At 44.2% G+C, this 24,212-nt stretch overlaps 1 protein-coding gene across 1 annotated transcript in view; it reads left to right on the top strand.

Moving 5' to 3' along the window:
- LOC126196782 (UDP-glycosyltransferase UGT5-like) overlaps positions 1–21,222 on the top strand; it is a 106,056-nt gene extending 84,834 nt beyond the window's left edge. Inside the window, exons 4-6 of the mRNA XM_049934591.1 lie at positions 4,207–4,429; positions 7,981–8,200; positions 20,651–21,222. Coding sequence (XP_049790548.1) covers positions 4,207–4,429; positions 7,981–8,200; positions 20,651–20,924 — 717 coding nt within the window. The 3' untranslated portion in view covers positions 20,925–21,222. The remainder of the gene's footprint in view (positions 1–4,206; positions 4,430–7,980; positions 8,201–20,650) is intronic.
- The last annotated feature ends 2,990 nt before the right edge of the window (positions 21,223–24,212 follow it).

Genomic DNA, 24,212 nt, shown 5'->3' on the forward strand with positions numbered 1-24,212 from the left:
AGAATGAGTTCGTCAGTATGGACCACGTTGGTTGGGGTCAGCAACAGTGGTCCAGAGCGATGTTCTCTGACGAATCCCACTTCACTGTGGCAAGTGATTTTGGCCATCAGTTAGTGTGGAGAAAGAGGGGAACACGTTACAGACCACATAATGTTCATGGCCTTCCAACCGCTACTGGTGCGCGCGTCTCTGCCAGAAACACATCTCAGCGATTGAATCAGACCGCTTTGTATACTCCGAAGCCTGATCTGCTGCTTCCCATTTCAACCACGCCCTCTTCAAGAATGAGTTCGTCAGTATGGACCACTTTGGTTGGGGTCAGCAACAGTGGTCCAGAGCGATGTTCTCTGACGAATCCCACTTCACTGTGGCAAGTGATTTTGGCCATCAGTTAGTGTGGCGAAAGAGGGGAACACGTTACAGACCACATAATGTTCATGGCCTTGCAACCGCTACTGGTGCGCGTGTCTCTGCCAGAAACACATCTCAGCGATTGAATCAGACCGCTTTGTATACTCCGAAGCCTGATCTGCTGCTTCCCATTTCAACCACGCCCTCTTCAAGAATGAGTTCGTCAGTATGGACCACTTTGGTTGGGGTCAGCAACAGTGGTCCAGAGCGATGTTCTCTGACGAATCCCACTTCACTGTGGCAAGTGATTTTGGCCATCAGTTAGTGTGGCGAAAGAGGGGAACACATTACAGATCACATAATGTTCATGGCTTTGCAACCGCTACCGGTGCGCGTGTCTCTGCCAGAAACACATCTCAGCGATTGAATCAGACCGCTTTGTATACTCCGAAGCCTGATCTGCTGCTTCCAATTTCAGCCACGCCCTCTTCAAGAATGAGTTCGTTAGTATGGACCACGTTGGTTGGGGTCAGCAACAGTGGTCCAGAGCGATGTTCTCTGACGAATCCCACTTCACTGTGGCAAGTGATTTTGGCCATCAGTTAGTGTGGAGAAAGAGGGGAACACGTTACAGACCACATAATGTTCATGGACGTCATCGATATGGCCTAGGCGTTATGGTGTGCCGGGCAGGCATAGTACAGAATGGCCGAACATCGCTGCATAAATCTGTGCGAGGTACCGTTACAGCACAGAGGTATTACGGAGGAGATTATTCTGGATGATGTAAATCTGTTTAGATGTGCGATAGGACTCGACAATGCCCGCCCACACAAGACCCCTCAAGCGCCGGATGCACTAGAAAATGTAGATACTGAACGTATCGAACGTCCTGCGAACTCCGCAGACGTAACCCTGTAGAGAATGCCTGAGATTCTCTTGGAAGATGTTTATCTCAACGAATACACCTTCCCCGAACGGTAAACTGAAAACCACCTAAAGAGAGGAATGGTATAATATTCCCCAAGGATACGTGAACAGTTAGGTCGCCAGCATGAATAACAGCTACAAAATGTGGAATAGTGCCCGAGAAGTGCTGAGAGTCCGATATCGACCATTCTATTGTGAGTCTGACATAACGTTATTTATGTCTATTGCCTCTTTCCCCATATGATGAAATCTGTACCATTTTTCGTTATAAATTTATCACTCGACTTCTGCTGCGTATCTACAGCGTGACAATTATTGAACTACATGAAAAAAAAACGTAAATTAGTTACTACACTTTACTCAACATGTAAACGTCACTACAGATATTCGGATTTAGGTTGTGACAAGTTCAATATGCCTGCCATCGTTGGCGATGATGTGGCGCAAACGAATAGCGAAATTCTACATGATCCGCTGAAGTGTCGGAACATCAATCGTGTCGATGACCTCCTGAATGGCTGTTTTCAGCTCAGCAGTTGTTTTGGGGTTATTAATGTACACCATGTCTTTAATACAGTTCCACAAAAAGGAGTCGCATGTGTTCAGATCCGGAGAATACGCCGGCCAATCGATGTCCATGTCAATGGCCTCTGGGTACTTCTAACAATACCGCCACTTGCAAAGTAGTTTAGAAATCAGATTAATAATGTTGCTCACGCAGCATATGTTCGCTTTATAGGGCAACAACAAAGTTATTGACTGTGGATGGTATCGTCACAATGGAAATAATGAAGTCACTGTAAAAAAGTCATTAATTTTGGCACTTATCTTGAATGGATTCCCACGTAGATTTCGTCGAAGTTGTTATGGCTCATCTTGTTGATTCTAGGGTGATTCCACTTTGACTGCTAGAAGGTCCAGATCTGTATTTTAGCAATATTTGAAGACCTAACAAATCCGTTTTTCAGGAAATTCTTAATGATCAAACAATCCCAGATCAGAACAATGGTATGGTAGAAGTGATTTTTGACTAGGCGTTCACGATCCACATTTTTATTAAACTTCTTGTAAATTCACATATACTTCTTCTTAATTGTCACATCATCAAGAAAACAGTTTCGTATCAATCTTCATATATTTCATTTCCACTTTAACCAAACACAAGACTTGACTGTTCTTTTACAAAGCGAAATAACAACTTCTGCAAAGTGAAACAAAGCCTGCTCTGTGCGCGTTCGCGCCAAAACTGTTACAAGTAAGTCAAAGATTATGACAGTCTCACAGAAATGAATACACACAAAAATCATATCACTGTAATATATCGATACATCGGAGTACCTATACATTAATAAAACTAAATGTGAATATTGTCACAAAAATATGTCTGTTACTTCGCAGAAAAGTTGTACTATATTACTGGTATCGAGAACTGGGGTTGGAGTGCCGTAATGGCCACGTAAATAAAGAACCATTACAGTACTCTAGAGCCAGAATGCTTCTCCAGTACATCAAACGCTCTCCTGCTTCGATGGGGTCGAGCTCCGTCTTGCACGAACCACACATTGTTGAAATCATGGTCAATTTGGATAATGGGGATGAAATCATCTTCCAAAACCTTCATGTACCACTTGATAGTCATTGTGCCATCAAGGAATATCGCACCGAGTATTCCTTGGCTGGACATTGTACATCTCAAAATCACCTGTTGAGGGTGAAGAGATTTCTCGATTACTAACTGCGGATTCTCAGTCCCCCAGATGCGCCAATTTTGCTTACTGACGAATCCATCCAATTGAAAGTGGGCTTCGTCACTAAACCAAACCATACAGCGTACACTAATTCCATCATGCCCCGCAGCCAATCGTTCAGTTTGAACGTCATGACGCAAACCATTCAGAAGTCATGACGATTTTGTTTCATGTAGTTCAATAATTGTCACCCTGTACTATATTTCATGTTGTCCATCGTTGCCTGTGATTATTGCTGTCCAAAAACGTCTCTCTTCGCCGGCCGCTGTAGCCGAACAGTTCTAGGCGCTTCAGTCTGGAACCGCCCGACCGCTACGGTCGCAGGTTCGAATCCTGCCTCGGGCATGGATGTGTGCGATGTCCTTAGTTAGTTAGGTTTAAGTAGTTCTAAGTCTACAGGACTGATGACGTCAGATGTTAAGTCCCACAATGTTAGAGCCATTTGAACCATTTGATGAAGGAGAGAGTGATGGTGGAAGAGAAAGAAAGAGGAAACAGTGATGGTGGGAGAGAGAAAGTGGCAGAGAAAGAGAGTTGGATGAAGACAATAATAGTGAAAACCAAAGGGAGAGGAGATATTGATGGTCAGTGAGAGACAGTAGCAGTAAAAGAGAAAGAGAGGTGGGCGGAGGTAGAAGAAATGGGAGCTAAAGAAAGAGGAGACAGTGAAAATGAAAAATAGACGTGAGTGGAGACCATACGTAGGCTTCGGGGGTCTGAACTCTCCCAGACCGACGAAATTTAACGCTTCGTCGCTAAACCATAGTGTCACGTGGCCAATCGTGCAGTTTGAACGTCCTGACGCAAACCATTCAGAAGTCATGTGGATTTTATTTCATGTAGTTCAGTAATTGTCACACTGTACTATATTTCATGTTGTCCATCGTTGGCTGTGATTATTGCTGTCCAAAAATGTCTCTCTTCGCCGGCCGCTGTAGCTGAGCGGTTCTAGGCGCTTCAATCTGGAACCGCGCGACCGCTACGGTCGCAGGTTCGAATCCTGCTTCGGGCATCGATGTGTGTGATGTCCTTAGGTTAGTTAGGTTTAAGTAGTTCTAAGTTCTAGAGGACTGACGACCTCAGGTGTTAAGTCCTATAGTGCTCAGAGACATTTGAACCATTTTGTCTCTCTTCCTCAGCAATTGTCAGGTAGTGTATTTACCATTGCGTGCTTCAGGTTATCAAGAAGTTTCTCGACGAAGCGGAGGACGGCGTGATATACTTCAGCCTGGGAAGCAACGTAAAAGGGAGCGCGATACCGGAGGAGAAGCGGCTGGCGTTCCTGCAGGCTTTCGCACAGCTGCCGCAGCGCGTGCTCTGGAAGTGGGAGGCTGGCAGCATGCCCGGTCAGCCGGAGAACGTCATGACGGCCAAGTGGTGGCCCCAACAGGACGTCCTGGGTAAGCTGTCCTCCGACACGTCCTCTAATGCATACTTCAGTAACTGATGTGCCACTGTCCGCTGGAATTGTATCATATGCCTCCGCGATGTTTGTAAGGTGTCAGGCAAATCCAACACCTTCCATGAAAACCCTGACATGATAGCAAATCCGGCAGTATGTCACATAGCTCCGAATAAATCCTGACATTAAATTAACCAAAGTAATACGATCAACGAGTGAGCAAATGGAATACCACAGACTAACACAAGAACGCCTAAATGCATGTCATACCTTCCCACCATGAAACAGACGCAGTTCCGAGGGGAGAAAAGAGAACAGAAGCCGAGAGCAGAACCGTGTTAAGCTAGAAGGCCCTACGATAAGGGACGGACACCCACGTCGCCAGCCAACCGTCAAGACCACCCCCAGCCCATGTTAAAAGATAGAGCCCTCTAGAAGAACAGTATAGATCTTACGATTACACTAAAAGGGCCACACCAGCTGCAAGTTTTAGCGTGAGACTATACGCGTCTCTGTTACGTTGCAAACGTTAAAAACATTGCCCCACCACGAAAAGTATAACGTTTCTCATTGGACAGACAGAATTTTTGTAGACGGAGCTTAAGGTTAACATTGAGACCCTGATTGGTCAGTTGAAAACACAGCCAGATAGCTTTTCTTAAACCAACTTCGGTAAATTGTAGTAAGGAGAAGTTAGAAAGAGTTGCTTCCGAGACGGCGAGGTGTGTGGATCTGCGCCGCCCCCCCCCCCCCCCCCCCCCCCCCGACGCTGCCTAACCAACGACAAGGTAATGAACGCACGCGATGCCGCATAACAGCGCATAAAGCTTCACTCAGAACTGCAGAAGTCTCATCTGTTACATCCTCTTTTTACGTAATACTAGTGTCGATCGTCAATTAAATCTCATGGTGTTCACATTTGCTACTTGAAGTAAAAATCTGAAACGCGATGATTTTTCTGTTATATAATTATTGAGAAGCCACATCAGCCACTGTACTTTACGACAAGTTAAATAAGTAATTAAAGATAACTGAGGGTCACTGTAGACCATTTTGATAGTTTTCTCTTTTATGAAACTTAACTTAAACCTAGATTATAGATGTGATATGGCATAGGTCATCCTTCGATCCATTATATAACTTGGAAACCCATTCAGGGAATATTCGTTCACATTTTTGTTGAACGCAGTTGGTTTTTATCATCCTGTATTAAAATATTTCCTTTTATCAATAGTGCAATTTATAAACAATGTTTTGTGAGTAGAATAAAAATTCCAGTGGTAAACTTAACTTCTTTTTCGAAGTTATTTTACCAGCTAACTAAAAATAGGAAAGCCTTTGAAGTGTCGGCAGAAGTGCCAACACCGTGTTGTTTGAGGAAGCCGAAATGCACGCTATAAGCTCACGCAGGATGGCGTGAGGTCTGAAACAGGATACTTAATGAATGCTATAAAGAAAAGTACGTAGCTGCTGGAATACTTAACTTTAATCCACAATTGGTGAACATTGGTCTTGTTACTGTACATGCTTCATTAGATACATAGCAAAGGAGAAATGGCGCCTTGCTAGGTCGTAGCAATTGACTTAGCTGAAGGCTGTGCTAACTATCGTCTCGGCAAATGAAAGCGTAATTCTCAGTGAACCTTTCCTAGCAACGTCGGCTGTACAACTGGGGCGACTGCTAGTAAGTCTCTGTAGACCTGCCGTGTGGCGGCGCTCGGTCTGCAATTACTGACAGTGGCGACACGCGGGTCCGACGTATACTAATGGACCGCGGCCGATTTAAAAGCTACCACCTAGCAAGTGTGGTGTCTGGTGGTGACACCACAGCCTTGAACCCCTTCCACTAAGTTTAGTTAGTATTAAGATTCTTTTACAGGGAGTGCAGTGGAGCTGACGCTGAAATCATTAAGTATTTGATTACATCATCGCTAGTCTCACTGAACTCTTCTGAACTCTACATGTCATGTGTGGTCTGGCGTCTCCTTACCAGCAACAGGACCCAGGTTAAAACTAGTAAATTCCCTAAAAAACACGCTCAGAGCGTCGTTGCGCGAAAGTGGTAGGGAGACACGACTTAGAACAAGCAGACACTACGCAGAATGTTAGATGTTTTCAGATCGCAAGAAGGGGCAGAGGGTAGTGAATAAGGAAGCAAGGAATATTATAAAAACATGTGATTAAGAAGCAAGGCAGGAAAGTAAAAAAAAAAAAAGTTATCTTCTCGCTGCATAGTATGCTGGCGTAACTGTACGATCTGTTACAAAAATTTAGAAAGGGATAATCTCCACAGGTGTGATCCCTTTGTGCTCCTGGTTCATTCGAGTCGCTCCGTGTTAAGAATACGTTGGGTTACGAGGATTCCACCAAAGTTCCAACAGAATTGGCAATCTATTTTCGTGTCAGTTGTTAACCTTTTCTCATTCGAAGAAGCATCACGGTTCGTGAGTAACGGCCACATTTCTCTTGGTGACTGGTTTAATTGTACTTTCTTTGTCACAGTGTAATTTGCCAAACTCACAGCAGCTATTGAGACAGAATTCCGAAACCGAGTGCCTCATTAAACAAGTAATTGGCAATCACAAAGCTCAATAGCTTACGGAAAACCTCATAGTGTCGGTTTGCAGTAACATAAAAGAAGAAATTTCATGTTTGTTTTCATACTAGTAAGCTCTTGTTTCGCTAGCTGTTGATAGCTCTTAAAAAATCACAGTCTCTGTAGTGAAATAAATAAAAATGGAAGTATAAGTATTGATATATACGTAAGTATTGATATATAGAAATGGAAGTTCTGTGTGTTTAAGAACTGGCAAAACACTCTCCTCCTTGTGTGCTATCATTCGCCAAACTTTCGTTTCGATGTTTCGAGCGGTTTAGGAGACATGAAAGATGTTGCGAGTGTTTCATTCCCGCGCGCTACATGGGATCCATTTTCTCGAGATCGGAGGCACATAGAGACCGCCTCCCAAGTCTAAACAAAAATTCAACATGTTAGCTAAATTTCATACGCTGCAACATATGGTGTAATACGCACCAAACCCAAAATCATAGCCACCCCTAATTTTCGTTGCAAACTTTTGAGCTTTGCGTAGTGCCTTACTAAAATGTGTACATCACAATAAGAATGGTCAAGAGCGAGATCATGGGCTCTTCGCCTCGGAGCTGACATATAACGCTACAAGTAAGGCAAAAATCAAATATTTTCAGTGAATAGTTTCTGTAAAATAAAGTCCAAACGCCATGGTCATGTTGTGTCCCTGACCAGATCTTCCACTTTCACAGGCGTCTCTTCCAACCGACCCATCCGAGCGCCCTATTTGACCCGTTCACAGCTTCTATCTGCGAGCGTTGAGTCACGTTCAGGTACGTCGATTGGCAGGGCGTTAACCACGAAAGTTAAAGATCAAGGTCGGAGCACCAGTCAGCAGCTCAGTATTGTTATACCTGTTGCGCCATCATCAGTGGACGCTCTGTAGCCAATTACGTTTTCAATCTGCATAACTAAAATTTTGTCTCAACGACTGATCTTACCTTTCATTACCTTCACAGCACATAAGAATATGCGGCTGTTCATCACGCAAGGCGGACTGCAGAGCGTGAACGAAGCAGGCTACTTTGGTGTGCCGATGATCGCAATTCCGTTCATGGGAGACCAGAAGCACAATGTGGCCAAGATTGTGCAAGCTGGCATAGGATACCGCCTGATGTTCAAGGATGTCACCGTAGAATCGGTACTGAAGGCCGTGCGCACCGTTCTTGGCGATAAAAGGTGAGAAAATGATTTCTTACTACAAGAAATGTATCTAATTATTTATTATTTTACTTGTTCCTTTCAGTCATTAAGCAGCATGTTATGTCATTGTAGCGCAGCCTGCACAAATTTCTTCCGCTTCGACGTTAACAATTCGATTTCTTTTTAGTGGTGCCGTTCTATATTTTTCCACGTGTTTATTTCAAGTCATACGAATTTTGTGTGAAGAATTTGTCCCCAGCTCCAGAATTTTTTTATGAAGCACATCTCTTATCAGTATAACTATTTTGAATCTAAATATATCTCTACAGGATCTATTAGAAATTGTCCAACAAATGAAATAAGTGATTTAGTGAAGCAGATTTGAATAATTAGACTTCTCTTTATGCAGTCGTTCTAATTTCTTCTAACAGAAAAGAGTAACGCTAAGGCACCGCATTTCAGTTCTGGAATAGATATGCTCATTCCCAGTGCTTTTTTTCTAAAAAAAAATTTGAGGGTAATCCGACATTGGATATAATGCAGCGAAAATTACTTATAACTGAAGCATTGGATACCACTCGTCTGCTTTTAGCCATGACGTAATTAACATGTCGAACTGAAAAAAAAAGTGGTATCGGACTCTTCTTTTGACTTCCAGCTCAAAGGAAGCAGGCGATACCGAGAAACCTAAACATACAAGAGAATGTGGTATCGAACAATTCAGCTTATATCACCTCAAATAAAGCATGCGATTCCCACCAACCCCTGAACAATAAAAGAAAATGATATCGTACACTTCAATTGACCTATAAGACACCTCAAATGAAACAGGTGAGTCCACTCAACCCTCCGACATACAAAACAATACAAGGAAATATTACTGAACACATATTTTAACCTATAAAACACCACTAAAAGACAATACAACAAAAACCATTCACACCTATCATCAACAACAATAGAAACTACACTACAAAAATCTTTAGAAACATTGTTTGGGTCCCGAAGTGGCACAGGTGATAGGTGGTATCCCGTGCTTCAACTGACCAAATTCTTAATACAGCTGAAAATTTATTTAATTATAAAACTACAGTGTAACTTACATTAATAGCATGTCAATGAATCGCTTTTCCCACCAAAAACTACACTGGTATCGTTCGTATTGCAATTACCCACACGAAAAAATGAAATAAAAAATTGACGTCCGCGAAATAAATCTCTGGCACTCTCTCAACATCGTAAAAAAATTACTTTGTTGACGAAAAAGTTTAGGGGTACGCATCCCCCAGCGTTCCCCCAGAAAAACAGCACTGCTCATTCCTGTGCACACTATTTTGTCAGAAGTGTCTGCGCACCTTTATGTAATGCAGAATTGGCCACTAGATGTCATAAGAGGCGAACCTGCCAACATAAAAGGAGGTAGGCAGTGGTGTCTGTAGAGAAGCTGTAACAGCGGCGTGGGTCGGTTACGAGAGGTTAGTGATTTTGTACGTTCATTAGTCGTTCGAGGTCACCCGAGTAACAAATCAATCAGGGACATTTCAGCCGTTGTTTATCCTCCAGAGACGACCGTTGACGACGTGATTGTGAAGTAGAAATGCGAAGGAGACGATGATTGAATTACTCTGACAATGCACTCTGTCATAAAGCAGCGGCTGTGAGGGAGTGGTTTGTGGACAATAACATTTCTCTAATGACTGCCCTGATTATAGTCCCAACGTGAACCCAATGGAACATCTGAGTTCTAGAAGTCCGCCATGAGACCAATACGTACTCCACATGGATGGCGGGCAGTAAATAGTGCCATCCGTGTGGAGCACATATTGGTCTCACCGCGGACTTCTAGTACTCAGCCACACACAATTGATATCATCTAAGTGTACGGGCCTGAAGATAGCGTTGACGCAACGTCGAAACTAGTAGCCAAATAAATATGAAATCTTAAGTACAGCTGGAGGAGTATCATTTTTAATAAGAATAACAAAGTGGTTGACAGCTAGTTGTTTACACGACAGTTACTATAGCAACAACCAATCGGGGCACGAGTGTGGTTACACCTTCTATTCAGTGCACAGTTGTCATACCTCCCTGTCAGCTGCGGAGGAGGAAGAGATTAGTGTTTAACGTCCCGAGAACATTAAAGACGGAGCAGAAGCTCGTCTTTCGGAAGGATGGGGAACGAAATCAGCCGTGCTCTTTTCAAAGGAACCATCACGGCGTTTGCCTCGAGCGATATAGGAAAACCACGGTAAAACTAAGTTTGGAGGGCTGGACGGGGGTTAGAAAGATCGTCCTCCCGAATTCGAATCCAATGTGATAACCACTGCCTCACCTTGCTCCCTGGGAGCGGTGGTTAGAGGGATAATGGTATATTCTTAAATATCTCGTTTAAAGCTGGCTCTTGAAATTTTGTAAGTTGGCTTTCGCAGGACAGATGTCTGCCAGTTCACGTTTTTTAGTCTCTTCGTGAACATTTTCGCTGCACCCTTTTGTACACTTTCAGTATTCCCTACTACACTTCTGGCCATTAAAATTGATACACCAAGAAGATGACGTGCTACAGACGCGAAATTTAACCGACAGGAAGAGGATGCTGTGATACGCAAATGATTAGCTTTTCAGAGCATTCACACAAGGTTGGCGCCGGTGGCGACACCTACAACGTGCTGACATGAGGAAAGTTTCCAACCGATTTCTCATACATAAACAGCAACTGACCGGCGTTGACTGGTGAAACGTTGTTGTGGTGCCTCGTGTAAGGAGGAGAAATGCGTACCATCACGTTTCCGACTTTGATAAAGGTCGGATTGTAGCCTGTCGCGATTGCGGTTTATCGTATCGCGACATTGCTGCTCGCGTTGGTCGAGATCCAATGACTGTTAGCAGAATATGGAATCATTGGGTTCAGGAGGGTAATACGGAACGCCGTGCTGGATCCCAACGACCTCGTATCACTAGCAGTCGAGATGACAGGCATCTTATCCGCATGGCTGTAACGGATCGTGCAGACACGTCTGGATCCCTGAGTCAACAGATGGGGACGTTTGCAAGACAAGTTCGACGACGTTTGCAGCAGCATGGACTATCAGCTCGGAGACCATGGGTGCGGTTACCCTTGACGCTGCATCACAGACAGGAGCGCCAGCGATAGTGTACTCAACGACGAACCTGGGTGCACGAATGGCAAAATGTCGTTTTTTCGGATCAATCCAGGTTCTGTTTACAGGATCATGACGGTTGCATCCGTGTTTGGCGACATCGCGCTGAACGCACATTGGAAGCGTGTATTCGTCTTCGCCATACTGGCGTATCACCCGGCATGATGGTATGGGATGCCATTGGTTACACGTCTCGGTCACCTCTTGTTCGCATTGACGGCACTTTGAACAATGGACGTTACATTTCAGGTGTGTTACGACCCCTGGCTCTACCCTTCATTCGATCCCTGCGAAACCCTACATTTTAGCAGGATAATGCACGACCGCATGTTGCAGGTCCTGTACTGGCCTTTCTGGATACAGAAAACGTTCGACTGCTGCCCTCGCCAGCACGTTCTCCAGATCTCTCACCAATTGAAAACGTCTGGTCAATGGTGACCGAGCAACTGGCTGATCACAATATGCCAGTCACTATTCTTGATGAACTGTGGTATCGTGTTGAAGCTGCATGGGCAGCTGTAGCTGTACACGCCATCCAAGATCTGTTTGACTCAATGCCCAGGCGTATCTTGGCCGTTATTACAGCCAGAGGTGATTGTCCAGGGTACTGATTTCTCAGGATCTATGCACCCAAACTGCGTGAAACTGTAATCACATGTCAGTTCTAGTATAATATATTTGTCCAAATAATACTCGTTTATCATCTGCATTTCTTCTTGGTGTAGCAGTTTTAATGGCCAGCATTGTAGTCATATTTGGTAGGGGTTCCACACACCTGAGAAATATTCTAAGATGGAATACCTCTCTGTCCATCTCCTTTGTCCCCTCTCTCTGTCAAACTCCCCCCCCCCCTCCCCCCCCCGCTCTCTATCCATCACCTCCTACCCCTCTGTCTGACCATTTCATCCTACCACTTTCTCTGTCCGTCGTCTGCTCCTGCCCGCCTCTCTCTGGCAGAAAACACCCCCCTCCCTCGCCCAATCTGTCCATCAGCTCCTTCCCCCTCTGTCGACCTCCTCTTTCGCCTCTAATTCCATCTCCTTCCCCCTCCCTTTGACCGTCTCCTCCTTCCCCTCTCAGTCCATCTCTTCCTCCCTTCTTCTCTCTCCACGTTATCACTCTTACTCCAATAGGAGGCTGGTAGTTCGTAGCCCCACACTTTCAAGATCGTCATTAATACATGTACCAAATTTGGCTGAAATGGTTCCAGGGGTTTATGATGAGCTTTTTATCCGTGGATTTGTCCACTTCTGCACACGTCAAAGATATCTCGCATATATTTAATATATATTTCAAACGTGTTTGTACACATATCTCACCTACACATCTAGCGAACTTTGCGTCGCAGTTTCGTTTTGACGCAGCTAAATGTTTGTAACATATCTTCTGAACTATAGTGATATAATTTGCAGGTACACCAAGTTGTGGTTTTCTTTGGGGGAAGGGGAGTTTGCTGAAAGAGAGAGGGCGGGCAGGAGCAGACGACGGACAGAGACAGTGGTAGGGTGAAATGGACAGACAGAGGGGTAGGAGGTGATAGACAGAGTTTGGGGGGGGGGGGGGGGAGGGGGAGGTGGGGCTGGAGGAGTTTTTCCCACGGCTATTGTCTGCAGAATGTGTTGTGAATAGAATTAGTAGAACTAAGTACTAAATCCAAACGTCATGCATGATGCGGCAGTTTTTTACGCATCTCAGTGTTTGACATCATATCAACTGAATTGTGTGTCGTACAATGATATATTTTTCTAAGTACATACAGCGACATATGTGGAAACGGTCTGCGAGATGCAAATAGCATTAGTAATAAAAAAGTAATACATTAAAACGTCAGGCATGGTGCGACAGCTCTTTCACGCGCCTTAGTGTTTATGGCGTACATCTCCTGAACTACGAGTAGTACAACAATACGGTTTTGCTGGTACACTCAGTGGAATATGTCTGCAAAATACATCTGGATTACAGTTAGTAGTACAGAAGCTATAAACTAAAACGTCATGCTTCATCCGGCAGTTTTACTGCATGATCGTCGAAAATATAGCAAATAATAAACTTTTGTCCTTTCACCATTTTGCGGGGGTCGTCAGAGAGAAAAAGTTTCCTAAAGGTTTATGTTAGTGTAAAGTTTGATGCAAGTCACTAAGTGCTCTCATTCTCAAATACTGGAAGACTAAAGTAACGGTATTTGCGCGTCATGGGCTACGCAGCTTTTTAACCCATGCACCCGCACCTTTTAGATAGGTTCTTACTCCCACAAATATTCCTTCCAGACGGGAAATGATATGTCTATCAAGTTTGGTAGAAATCGGTCCACTGGTTAAGGAGGAAATGTGGAATATACGTATACAGATACATTTATTTTTTAATATATTCCGATTTAAGCTGCAGAAAGCGCCGATCCTGTTGCATATGCTACATATAGTATGCAGCATGGATAAAGCGCCAGTATGGGTTTGTGGGTCTACCATAATGCAAAACAATTTTGTATTTTTTATTTTTTTTTCTAAAATTAGTTTCAGCGTCGATATCGCCATCAACAATTGGTTTTGCTTTATTCTAAAACCTGCAAAATTAGCGTCGTATGATTATTACAATACATTATTACATGTGCAGTGTTTGGTTCCGAGTATTGTATTCTGTGAGTAGTTTAATGATGTCTTATGTACTTGAAGTCAGAGCGTGGTTTCTGCGTTTGTTGCCATTATTTCCGGCATATTTTCTGTGTTTTGTTGCCGTTTATTCGGCATACAGCATGTCATCTACAAATGTATGGACGGCTCTTACTAATAAACACGAAAAAATGAACTTATGCATCAGCCTTATACTATTGGGAATTGCGGTAATGTTGTGGATACAATTTGGGTGTGCACTAGGTTGTTACGTAACTTGTCAGGTACTCATATTCGTTGATCGAATTGCAGTTTTTTTTAAACACAGAGAAACATAACTTTTACCCCTTGGTCATCCGAAAACAAAGGAAGTAGGTTACAGTACGCTTGTTCGCCCACTGCTTGAATACTGCTCAGCAGTGTGGGATCCGTACCAGATAGGGTTGATAGAAGAGATAGAGAAGATCCAACGGAGAGCAGCGCGGTTCGTTGCAGGATCATTTAGTAATCGCGAAAGCGTTACGGAGATGATAGATAAACTCCAGCGGAAGACTCTGCAGGAGAGACGCTCAGTAGCTCGGTACGGGCTTTTGTTAAAGTTTCGAGAACACACCTTCACCGAGGAGTCAAGCGGTATACTCCTACGTATAACTCGCGAAGAGACAATGAGGATAAAATCAGAGAGATTAGAGCCCACACAGAAGCATACCGACAATCCTTCTTTCCGCGAACAATACGAGACTGCAATAGAAGGGAGAACCGATAGAGGTACTCAGGGTACCCTCCGCCACACACCGTCAGGTGGCTTGCGGAGTATGGATGTATATGTAGAGGTAGAAGTCAAAACATTATGCAGCCTTGCAGTTCGCATGTGTCGTGAGAATATATCGCGTATTGCAAGAAGGTTTTGAAAATTGTAGCTGGAGTTCTGACTACTTCTGTTCCATGTTTATCTCTGTAAGTGATGGGAGAGTGCTTTTATGTGTGTGTGTGTGTGTGTGTGTGTGTGTGTGTGTGTGTGTTCTTCCTGTCCTGTGTCTTGTGTCAGTTCTCTTAGAGCTGTGAAGATTGTGTTGTGAAAAGTGTTATGTTTTCATTTATTACGTTTTTCTGCTGCTATAGCCTTTTGTATGTAATAATGTTCTTACCATGTAAACTGAAGGCAACCGGGGAAGAAATGAAAGGAAGGGAAGGATCTAATTACATTAGTTTCATCGGGACTTTGTGCGGAATCAGCGGCGACGAGTGAAAATTTGTGTCGGAGCAAGATTTGAACCCGGGATTTCTAGTGACGTTAAACACTGCGCCAGTCGGACACAGTGTTATCACGAATGCGCAGACTATCACGCCACAGTCCGCAGCCGACCCATATTCCCATCAGCGCCACCTGTTCGTAGTCCCCATCCATATGCTCCCAGTTAGGGTAGTCGTGCAGTCGTGCAGTCTCGGGCGTCTTGCCACGGTTCGCGCGGCTTCCCTCGTCGGAGGTTTGAGTCCTCCCTCGGGCATGGGTGTGTGTTTTTTCTTAGCGTAAGTTAGTTTACGTTAGATTAAGTAGTGCGTAAGCCTAGGGACCGATGACCTCAGCAGTTTGGTCCCATAGTCCTTACCTCAAATTTCCTGTTAGCTACTCGTAATTTTTAGATTCCCATTGGAGGTCGAACGTAAATGTGCATCCGCACTGAAGGTTTCGATACGTTGGTCATCGAGACGAAAGCGTGATGGCTATTCTTTTGGAGATGTCCAAAGAACAGACACCATGCTGGGTTCCAACTGTGATACACATTGCGTAAGTTGAAGGGGGGGGGGGGACAAAGGAAAGAAAAAGGGAGGAAGTAATGATATCAGCTGCATCGAGACTTTGTGCAGGTATCACATAACAATTTTCTTCTATTTTTAGTTTTTGGTGTAAACTGTTTCTATGTTTTAGGTTGTGCAGATCAGTTTCGATATTAGTGAGGTAGTGGTTTTTATTTATTACGCGTTCCGCAAACACTCTTCAGAGCTCTCACGTGCTTGTTCTGTGTAGGTTTTCCGGACGTTTCTGCTCGTTTCTCCTATGTATTGCGCTTGACAAGAGTTAAATGTGAGTTGGTATATTCCTGCGTTGCTCTGGTTTCATCCCCTCCAATAACCAAGTTAATACATCACAGAAAGGATGCGCTCTCGGACCCCTGTTTATTGGGTTCGCTTTTCTCGTTTTGTGAGTACTTTCGCCTCTCAAAATACGAGGGTCACTCGAAAAGAAATGCACACTGTTTTTTTTAAAATCCATCTTTTATTCTACATGTTTGAAAGTTTTACAGTGTGTAGATACATCCTTTGGGAACAATATTTTCATTTTTCCCCATAATTTCCATCCCTCTCAACTGCCTTACTCCATCTTGGAACCAACGCTCGTATACCCGCACGTGAAATTCTGGACCAACCTGTTGGAGCCAATGTTTGGCAGCGTGCACAAGGGAGTCATCATCTTCAAACCTTGTTCCACGAAGGAGTCTTTCAGATTCCCAAAGAGATGATAGTGATATGAAGCCAGGTCAGGACTGTAAGGCGGGTGTTTCAGTGTTGTCCGTCCGAGTTTAGTGATCGCGCCCATGGTTTTTTGACTGACATGTGGCCGTGCATTGTCGTGCAACAGCAAAACATTCTGCTTTTGCCAATGTGATCGAACACGAATCAGTCGAGCTTGAAGTTTCTTCAGTGTCGTCACATATGCATCAGAATTGATGGTGGTTCCACTTGGCATGATGTCCACAAGCAAGAGTCCTTCGGAATCGAAAAACACCGTAGCCATAACTTTTCCAGCAGAAAGTGTGGTTTTGAATTTTTTTTTCTTGGGTGAATTTGCATGATGCCACTCCATTGATTGCCTCTTCGTCTCTGGTGAAAAATGATGGAGCCATGTTTCATCACCTGTCACAATTCTTCCAAGAAATTCATCTCCACCATTCTCGTACTGTTCCAAAAGTTCGCTGTATACCATTTTTCTTGTTTCTTTGCGAGCCACTGTCAACATCCTGGGAACCCACCTGGCACAAACCTTTTTCAACGCCAACACTTTCAGTATTCTGCAAACACTTCCTCCCCCTATCCCAACGTTGCGTGACAATTCGTTCACTGTGATGCGTCCGTCAGCAGTCACCAATTCGTTAACTCCCTGGACATTGTCTGGAGTGTGTGCAGTACGAGGCCTGCCGCTGCGAGGACAATCCTCAGTATTGCCGTGCCCGCTTTCATCACGTAACCTGCTTGCCCACCGACTAACTGTACTGTGATCGATAGCAGCATCTCCATACACCTTTTTCAACCTCTTGTGGATGTTGCCCACTGTCTCGTTTTCACAGCACAGGGATTCTATGACAGCAAGTTGCTTCTGACGAACGTCAAGTGTAGCAGCCATCTTGAAGACATTGAAAGGGTCCTGTAGCCACCTTTCATTGCCAACTCTCGAAGTGGTCAAGTCGGCAAAGAGGTTTCCGCTACTTGTGAGAAATCCACCTGCGTTAGGTTGGTGGCGGAAATGGCATCCTGGGGTTTTCCGGTCCACGCGGAGCGTGGAAGAGGCTGGAGAAGCGGGAGGCAGTCTGCCGCCGGTACGGGAAGCGTACACAGCTGTGCTCCAGTCGAAGAAGGGTGAGTTGGACTGACCGCGTGGCGCGTTGTCACATAGAGAGGGGAGCTTTTAGCTTTTGGTCTTGAATTACGTCTTATAAAGATTTACTTGCTGGGTTGCAGCAGGGAATGCAAGGCTTTTGTAGACTTTCAGTTTGATTCCCAATGCAGTCTTGACTTTGATCCGTGAGAGGAACGCAGCACAAAGGAGTTGCATATGTTGAAGTGCCCTCGGTTCAGTGTGAATGTTTATGTGCCTACAACTGTGTGTGTATGCTTCTAATCTTTTCCGGATCTTGGTAATTTTTGTGTATTTGTGAATTTTCTTTGTCTCATGTGATTAAAATTTGGCCACGGTCCATAGAAATTGTCTCTGCGGACCGAGTGGGCACGCGAGTCTGTCATGAAACGTGTAGTATTTCACAAGCAATTGTACATAGTTAGCATGCAACAGCAGTCTATAGATGCACTACATCAATGTTTTAAGGAATAAATAATTTTGCCTTCAATCTTATCTTGTGTACCGATGTTACGTCGCCGTTACCTTCGCCTTTTACCTTGTAGTTTTCCTTGTTGGCCCACCTATAGCGTTTCCATGTGCACAGGTGTAGTGATTAGTGTCCCTTTTTTTATCTGAAACAAATGCTCTGGAATAGTCGTGTTTTCACGAATCTTGCTGCAGGCTGCACTTACGCATGGTGTTCACGCCCTCTTTACTTTACTCAATATTTGATTCACGGGAAGAATGCCTGGATCATATTAATAACTACATCCCATTCTTTATCAATGACTTTACAATGAATGTTCTTTTGTGAGTTTTTCTTATTAATAAATTAAGTAATTTTCCGACTCAGTGCTACCTCTTCTTTGTCGTGTGGCTAGAGTTGGTGGCGACCCTATCTTTTACATTGATTTCAGTGTCAAATAGCATTTTCTTATTCAAGTGCGCGTGGCTCTTTTAGCTATCAGGATACATTCAAAGGGCGCTTCATGCTTCTCGCACATAGCGTCCATTTATTCACGCTACTTACAACATGCTGTGACGGCGCCACTCACGGGAACAGGTTGAACTAAGTTTGATAACAGGCAGGAAGGAGATATCTACATACTTTAAAACTTTCACACATGCAGAATGAAAACTGTATTTTTGCAAAAGTAGTGTGCATTTCTTTTGGAGTGACCCTCGTATTAGCCACAGTTTTTATCGCCTTGTTATAAAATCGCGGGCGACAGTTTCAACTGATGTCACGATGGGTGACGGCAGGTGAGGCGGCCATACCACGTCGCGGTTTCGCTGTCTTTCCACGTCATGGCTGTTGTCTCGTCGTGCTCGGTTGATGATTCCATTCCGACGGGACTTCCTTCTGACCAGTATGTTGTTGTTGTGGTCTTCAGTCCTGAGACTGGTTTGATGGAGCTCTCCACGCTACTCTATCCTGTGCAAGCTTCTTCATCTCCCAGTACCTACTGCAGCCTACATCCTTCTGAATCTGCTTAGTGTATTCATCTCTTGGTCTCCATCTACGACTTTTACTCTCCACGCTGCCCTCCAATACTAAATTGGTGATCCCTCGATGTCTCAGAACATGTCCTACCAACCGATCCCTTCTTCTAGTCAAGTTGTGCCACAAGCTCCTCTTCTCCCCAATTCTATTTAATACCTCCTCAGTTATGTGGTCTACCCATCTAATCTTCAGCATTCTTCTGTAGCACCACGTTTTGAAAGCTTCTACTCTCTTCTTGTCTAAACTATTTATCGTCCACGCTTCACTTCCATACATGGCTACACTCCATAGAAATACTTTCAGAAACGACTTCCTGACACTTAAATCTGTACTCGATATTAACAAATTTCTCTTCTTCAGATACGTTTTCCTTGCCATTGCCAGTCAACATTTTATATCCTCTCTACTTCGACCATCATCAGTTATTTTTCTCCCCAAATAGCAAAACTCCTTAACTACTTTAAGAGTCTCATTTCCTAATCTAATTCCCTCAGCATCACCCGACTTAATTCGACCACATTCCATTATTCTCGTTTTGCTTTTGTTGATGTTCATCTTATATCCTCCCTTCAAGACACTGTCAATTCCGTTCAGCTGCTCTTCCAAGTCCTTTGCTGTCTCTGACAGAATTAGAATGTCATCGGCGAACCTCAAAGTTTTTATTTCTTCTCCATGGATTTTAGTACCTACTCTGAACGTTTCTTTTGTTTCCTTTATTGCTTGCTCAATATACATCGAACAACATCGGAGATAGGCTACAACCCTGTCTCACTCCCTTCCCAACCACTGCTCCCCTTTCATACCCCTCGACTCTTATAACTGCAATCTGCTTTCTGTACAAATTGTAAATAGCCGGGCCGTCCGGAGTGGCCGAGCGGTTCTAGGCGCTTCAGTCTGGAACCGCTCGACCACTACGGTCGCAGGTTCGAATCCTGCCTCAGGCATGGATGTGTGTGATGTCCTTAGGTTAGTTAGGTTTAAGTAGTTCTAAGTTCTAGGGGACTGATGACCACAGCAGTTAAGTCCCATAGTGCTCAGAGCCATTTGAACCATTTTTTGTAAATAGCCTTTCGCTCCCTGTATTTTACCCCTGCCACCTTCAGAATTTGAAAGAGAGTATTCCAATCAACATTTTCAAAAGCTTTCTCTGAGTCTACAAATGCTAGAAACGTATGTTTGCCTTTCCTTAATCTTTCTTCTAAGATAAGTCGTAGGGTCAGTATTGCCTCACGTGTCCCAACATTTCTGCGGAATCCAAACTGATCTTCCCCTAGGTCGGCTTCTATCAGTTTTCCATTCGTCTGTAAAGAATTCGCGTTAGTATTTTGCAGCTGTGACTTATTAAATCGATAGTTCGGTAATTTTCACATCTGTCAACACCTGCTTTCTTTGGTATTGGAATTATTATATTCTTCTTGAAGTCTGAGGGCATTTCGCCTGTTTCATACCTCTTTGTCACCAGATGGTAGAGTTTTGTCAGGACTGGCTCTCCCAAGGCTGTCAGTAGTTCTAATGGAATGCTGTCTACCCCGGGGACCTTGTTTCGACCCAGGTCTTTCAGTGCTCAGGAGTGAAAAAGTTGTCTAACGTGTTAATTTGCAGGTACCAGGAGAACATGAGACAGTTCTCGGCGGTGTTCCGCGAGCACCAGGAGACGTCGCTGGACCGCGCCGTGTGGTGGGTGGAGTACGTTCTGCGCCACCGGGGAGCCCCGCACCTGCGCAGCGCGGCTCTGGACCTCCACTGGTGGCAGCTCTGGCTGCTCGACGTCATCGCATTTGTTGTCGTCGTGCTGACTGCTGGGCTCTACCTGCTGTACAGGGCCGCCTGCTACGTCACCACAACACGTGCCGCTCTGAAGAAGAAACCACACTGACACTCCAGAGTACTGCCTGACCACGGCGGTACTGCACTCGGCCTCCAGTGGCCGTTATCGGAAACACGCGGTAACGGTGCAAAAGACAAATACAGTGGCGACTGAGGAAAGAGCATAGGACTGTGAACGATTTCAAAATAGCTGTGCACATAGTAAGGTCCCCGCAGGATACGGTGGTCGATGCGAAGTGTGCAGTTTTTCCCCAAATCTCCGGGCGAGTTCACTCGTATATTCGGAAGGGGAGGCCAACAGTGTCTGCCCCCTTTTCGGCACGTCGGCGATGAGAGAATCGAGGCGCATGCCCTCCAATCTTTCTCAAACGATTTTACAGCAACCATTCGGTAAACAAATATATATATATATATATATATATATATATATATATATATATATATATATATATATATATATATGCGTTACTTACAGCTTTATACGCGAGCTTCATGATGACGTGCCGGAAGAAGTGGCCGAGCGGTTCTAGGCGCTACAGTCTGGAACCACGCGACCGCTACGGTCGCAGGTTCGAATCCTGCCTCGGGCATGGATGTGTGTGATGTCCTTCGGTTAAATAGGGTTAAGTAGTTCTAAGTTCTAGGAGACTGATGACCTCAGATGTTAACTCCCATAGTGCTCAGAGCCATTTGAACCATAATGACGTGCTCATGATTTCCTTAATAGTCATAAATGGCTCTGAGCACTATGGGACTTAACATCTATGGTCATCAGTCCCCTAGAACTTAGAACTACTTAAACCTAACTAACCTAAGGACAGCACACAACACCCAGGCATCACGAGGCAGAGAAAATCCCTGACCCCGCCGGAAATCGAACCCGGGAACCCGGACGCGGGAAGCGAGAACGCTACCGCACGACCACGAGCTGCGGACTTAATAGTCATAGTTATTGTGATACATGCATGGAAGTAAGACTGAGCACGAAATTCGAAAACGTTTGCAATGAAAAATAGGGGTCGCTATGGCTTTACGTTTGGTGCATATGCAAAATATGACGCTGTGTATGAAATTTATTTGTTTACTAAATTTTTCGTTAGCTGAGTGCAGATCTCTATTTATCACCAATCTCGAGAAAATTGATCTGATGTAGCACACTCATTTGCGATCTTGAGCGCCGGCAGTAAAGTCAGAGTGAAATACCCGCAACATTCCTCATGTTCCATGAACGGTTTGAGATATCGACATGAGATTTTGGCAAACGATATCACACGAAGAGGAGAGTGTTCGTCATATGGTTATTACGCAGAACTTCGTTATCAGTCGTGTTATTCCACTAACTACAGACTTTTCGATGAAATAATGAAATTTTTAAGGTCCTTTGATAGATGGTGAAATGATAAATGCTGTGAGTTTTGGAGCAACATAAATGAAGACTTTACTCGATAATTTTTGCGCCGAGTATGTGCTTTTTCATAAGCAACTGACCTTGCTTTTATCAGTTCCTCACTTAATAAACCCCTGTTTCGGAATTCTCTCGCAGTTAAGTCTGCACAACCTGTTAGTGAGGTGACACTGTGTAAACGCCGGCCGTTGTGACCGAGCGATTCTAAGCGTGTCAGTCTGGAACTGTGCGACCGCTACGGTCGCAGGTTCGAATCCTGCCTCGGACATGGATGTGTGTGATGTCCGTAGGTTATTTACATTTAAGTAGTTCTAAGTTCTAGGGGACTGATGACCTCAGAAGTTAACCCCATAGTGCTCAGAGCCATTTGAACCATTTTTGAACTGTGTAAACTTCGCTGTGTTTTGACAAAGGAAACAAGAGATATGTGTAGGTTTTGCTCAAAATTCGCCAGTCATAAGGCTTCTGTGAAAGTTACAAATGATCAACAAGCCAACCGAAAATAAATCGCTGCTTTTGTTGCATATTTTCAGCGGAATTCTTTTTAGATACTAAAAAATCAGAGGTGCCAGATCTTTTTGTGTGTCACCATCCAAGTGTGGGTGTGTAGGGTCTTCACTTAACATTTACAAAAAAATTCAGCGTAGGCTTCAGTTTAGAACGGCACTTCCCCTCCAGCACTCAGCACTTCCCCTGCAGTGCCTGCCTGAAACCCCCACACTACTGCTCTCCCCACATATGCCCTGGCGATTACGCATCTACCGGCCACGTTTGTGCGCACGCACTCAATCAAGTGTTTCAGCGTTTCGTGAAATATCACGATAAATACTCGCGATACGAGAAGCCGACTGAAGCTCCCTCACTGCCAGGTGCCGGCTAACATACATAGCTGTCCAGCGGTATTTCCCTGTAGAAAACAACATCGATTATGTATATTCCGAACACTAGAAGTTGTTATTGTCGTGACCGCTTGTTTGTATCTGCCGTTCAGGACTGTGCCAACTGTGGAACAAAAACACTGAAAGACCGGAACGAAGAATAAAATGCTTCTGATTGCCTGGGGACTGTGTAGGGCACACCTGTCCAAAAAGTATACGTCTAGTTGTAATTTTTTTAAAAAACTAAGTGTAAGTCACGTGAAAGGAAGCGAACATAAAATCTGAACATCCAGTCATATGCAACGAACCTTAGTAAGTCATTTTTATTGATGAACAAGGAAATAAACATCCATAGCGATTACAAATTTGACAAAATGGAGAATTTGTTCAAGGGCTACTTCAAAAAGTGTTCGTCCACTGATATTTTTTTAAATTTACAAACTGAAAATATCATTTGAATTACAAAAATTATTATTTAGTGGGGTTCCCTTTGCAGCTATTACTCCTTGTAATCGTCTGGGCACCGACTTGGCCAAGTTTGCCATCAGAGAGGGCGGAATTTTGTCCCATTCGTCTTGAAGTGCTTCTTTTAGGTCTCTCTTGTTAGAAATGTGTCTTCTCCTGATGTTATCTACTGGTACTTTCCAAAGGTGTTCAATAGGAGTAATGTCTGGGCTCTGAGTGGGTTCGTTGTTTTGGGGTATTGTACAGGAGCCACAGCCTTGTATGCTTTGGGTCGTTATCTTGTTGAAAAATGTAATTTCCTTGCAGACCTACTTTTTCGGCGCTAGGACTCAGATTGTCCTTTAAAATGTTGATATACATATGGTGATCCATTGTATCTTCTATGAAATATAATTTTGCAACACCTGCAGCGCTCATATAGCCCCACACCCTCAGGGAGCCACCACTGTGTTTAACCGTTGCCACAAGATTGCGTGGCAGTATCTCCGCATTCTTATTACGCCACATCATTCGCCTGCCATCCGACCCGAATAAGTTATATTTACTCTCATCAGAAAATATTATACTATTCTATCTATGTTCCGACGCA

The sequence above is a fragment of the Schistocerca nitens genome, chromosome 1 (genome assembly GCF_023898315.1).
Source record: "Schistocerca nitens isolate TAMUIC-IGC-003100 chromosome 1, iqSchNite1.1, whole genome shotgun sequence".
NCBI classification, from domain to species: domain Eukaryota; kingdom Metazoa; phylum Arthropoda; class Insecta; order Orthoptera; family Acrididae; genus Schistocerca; species Schistocerca nitens.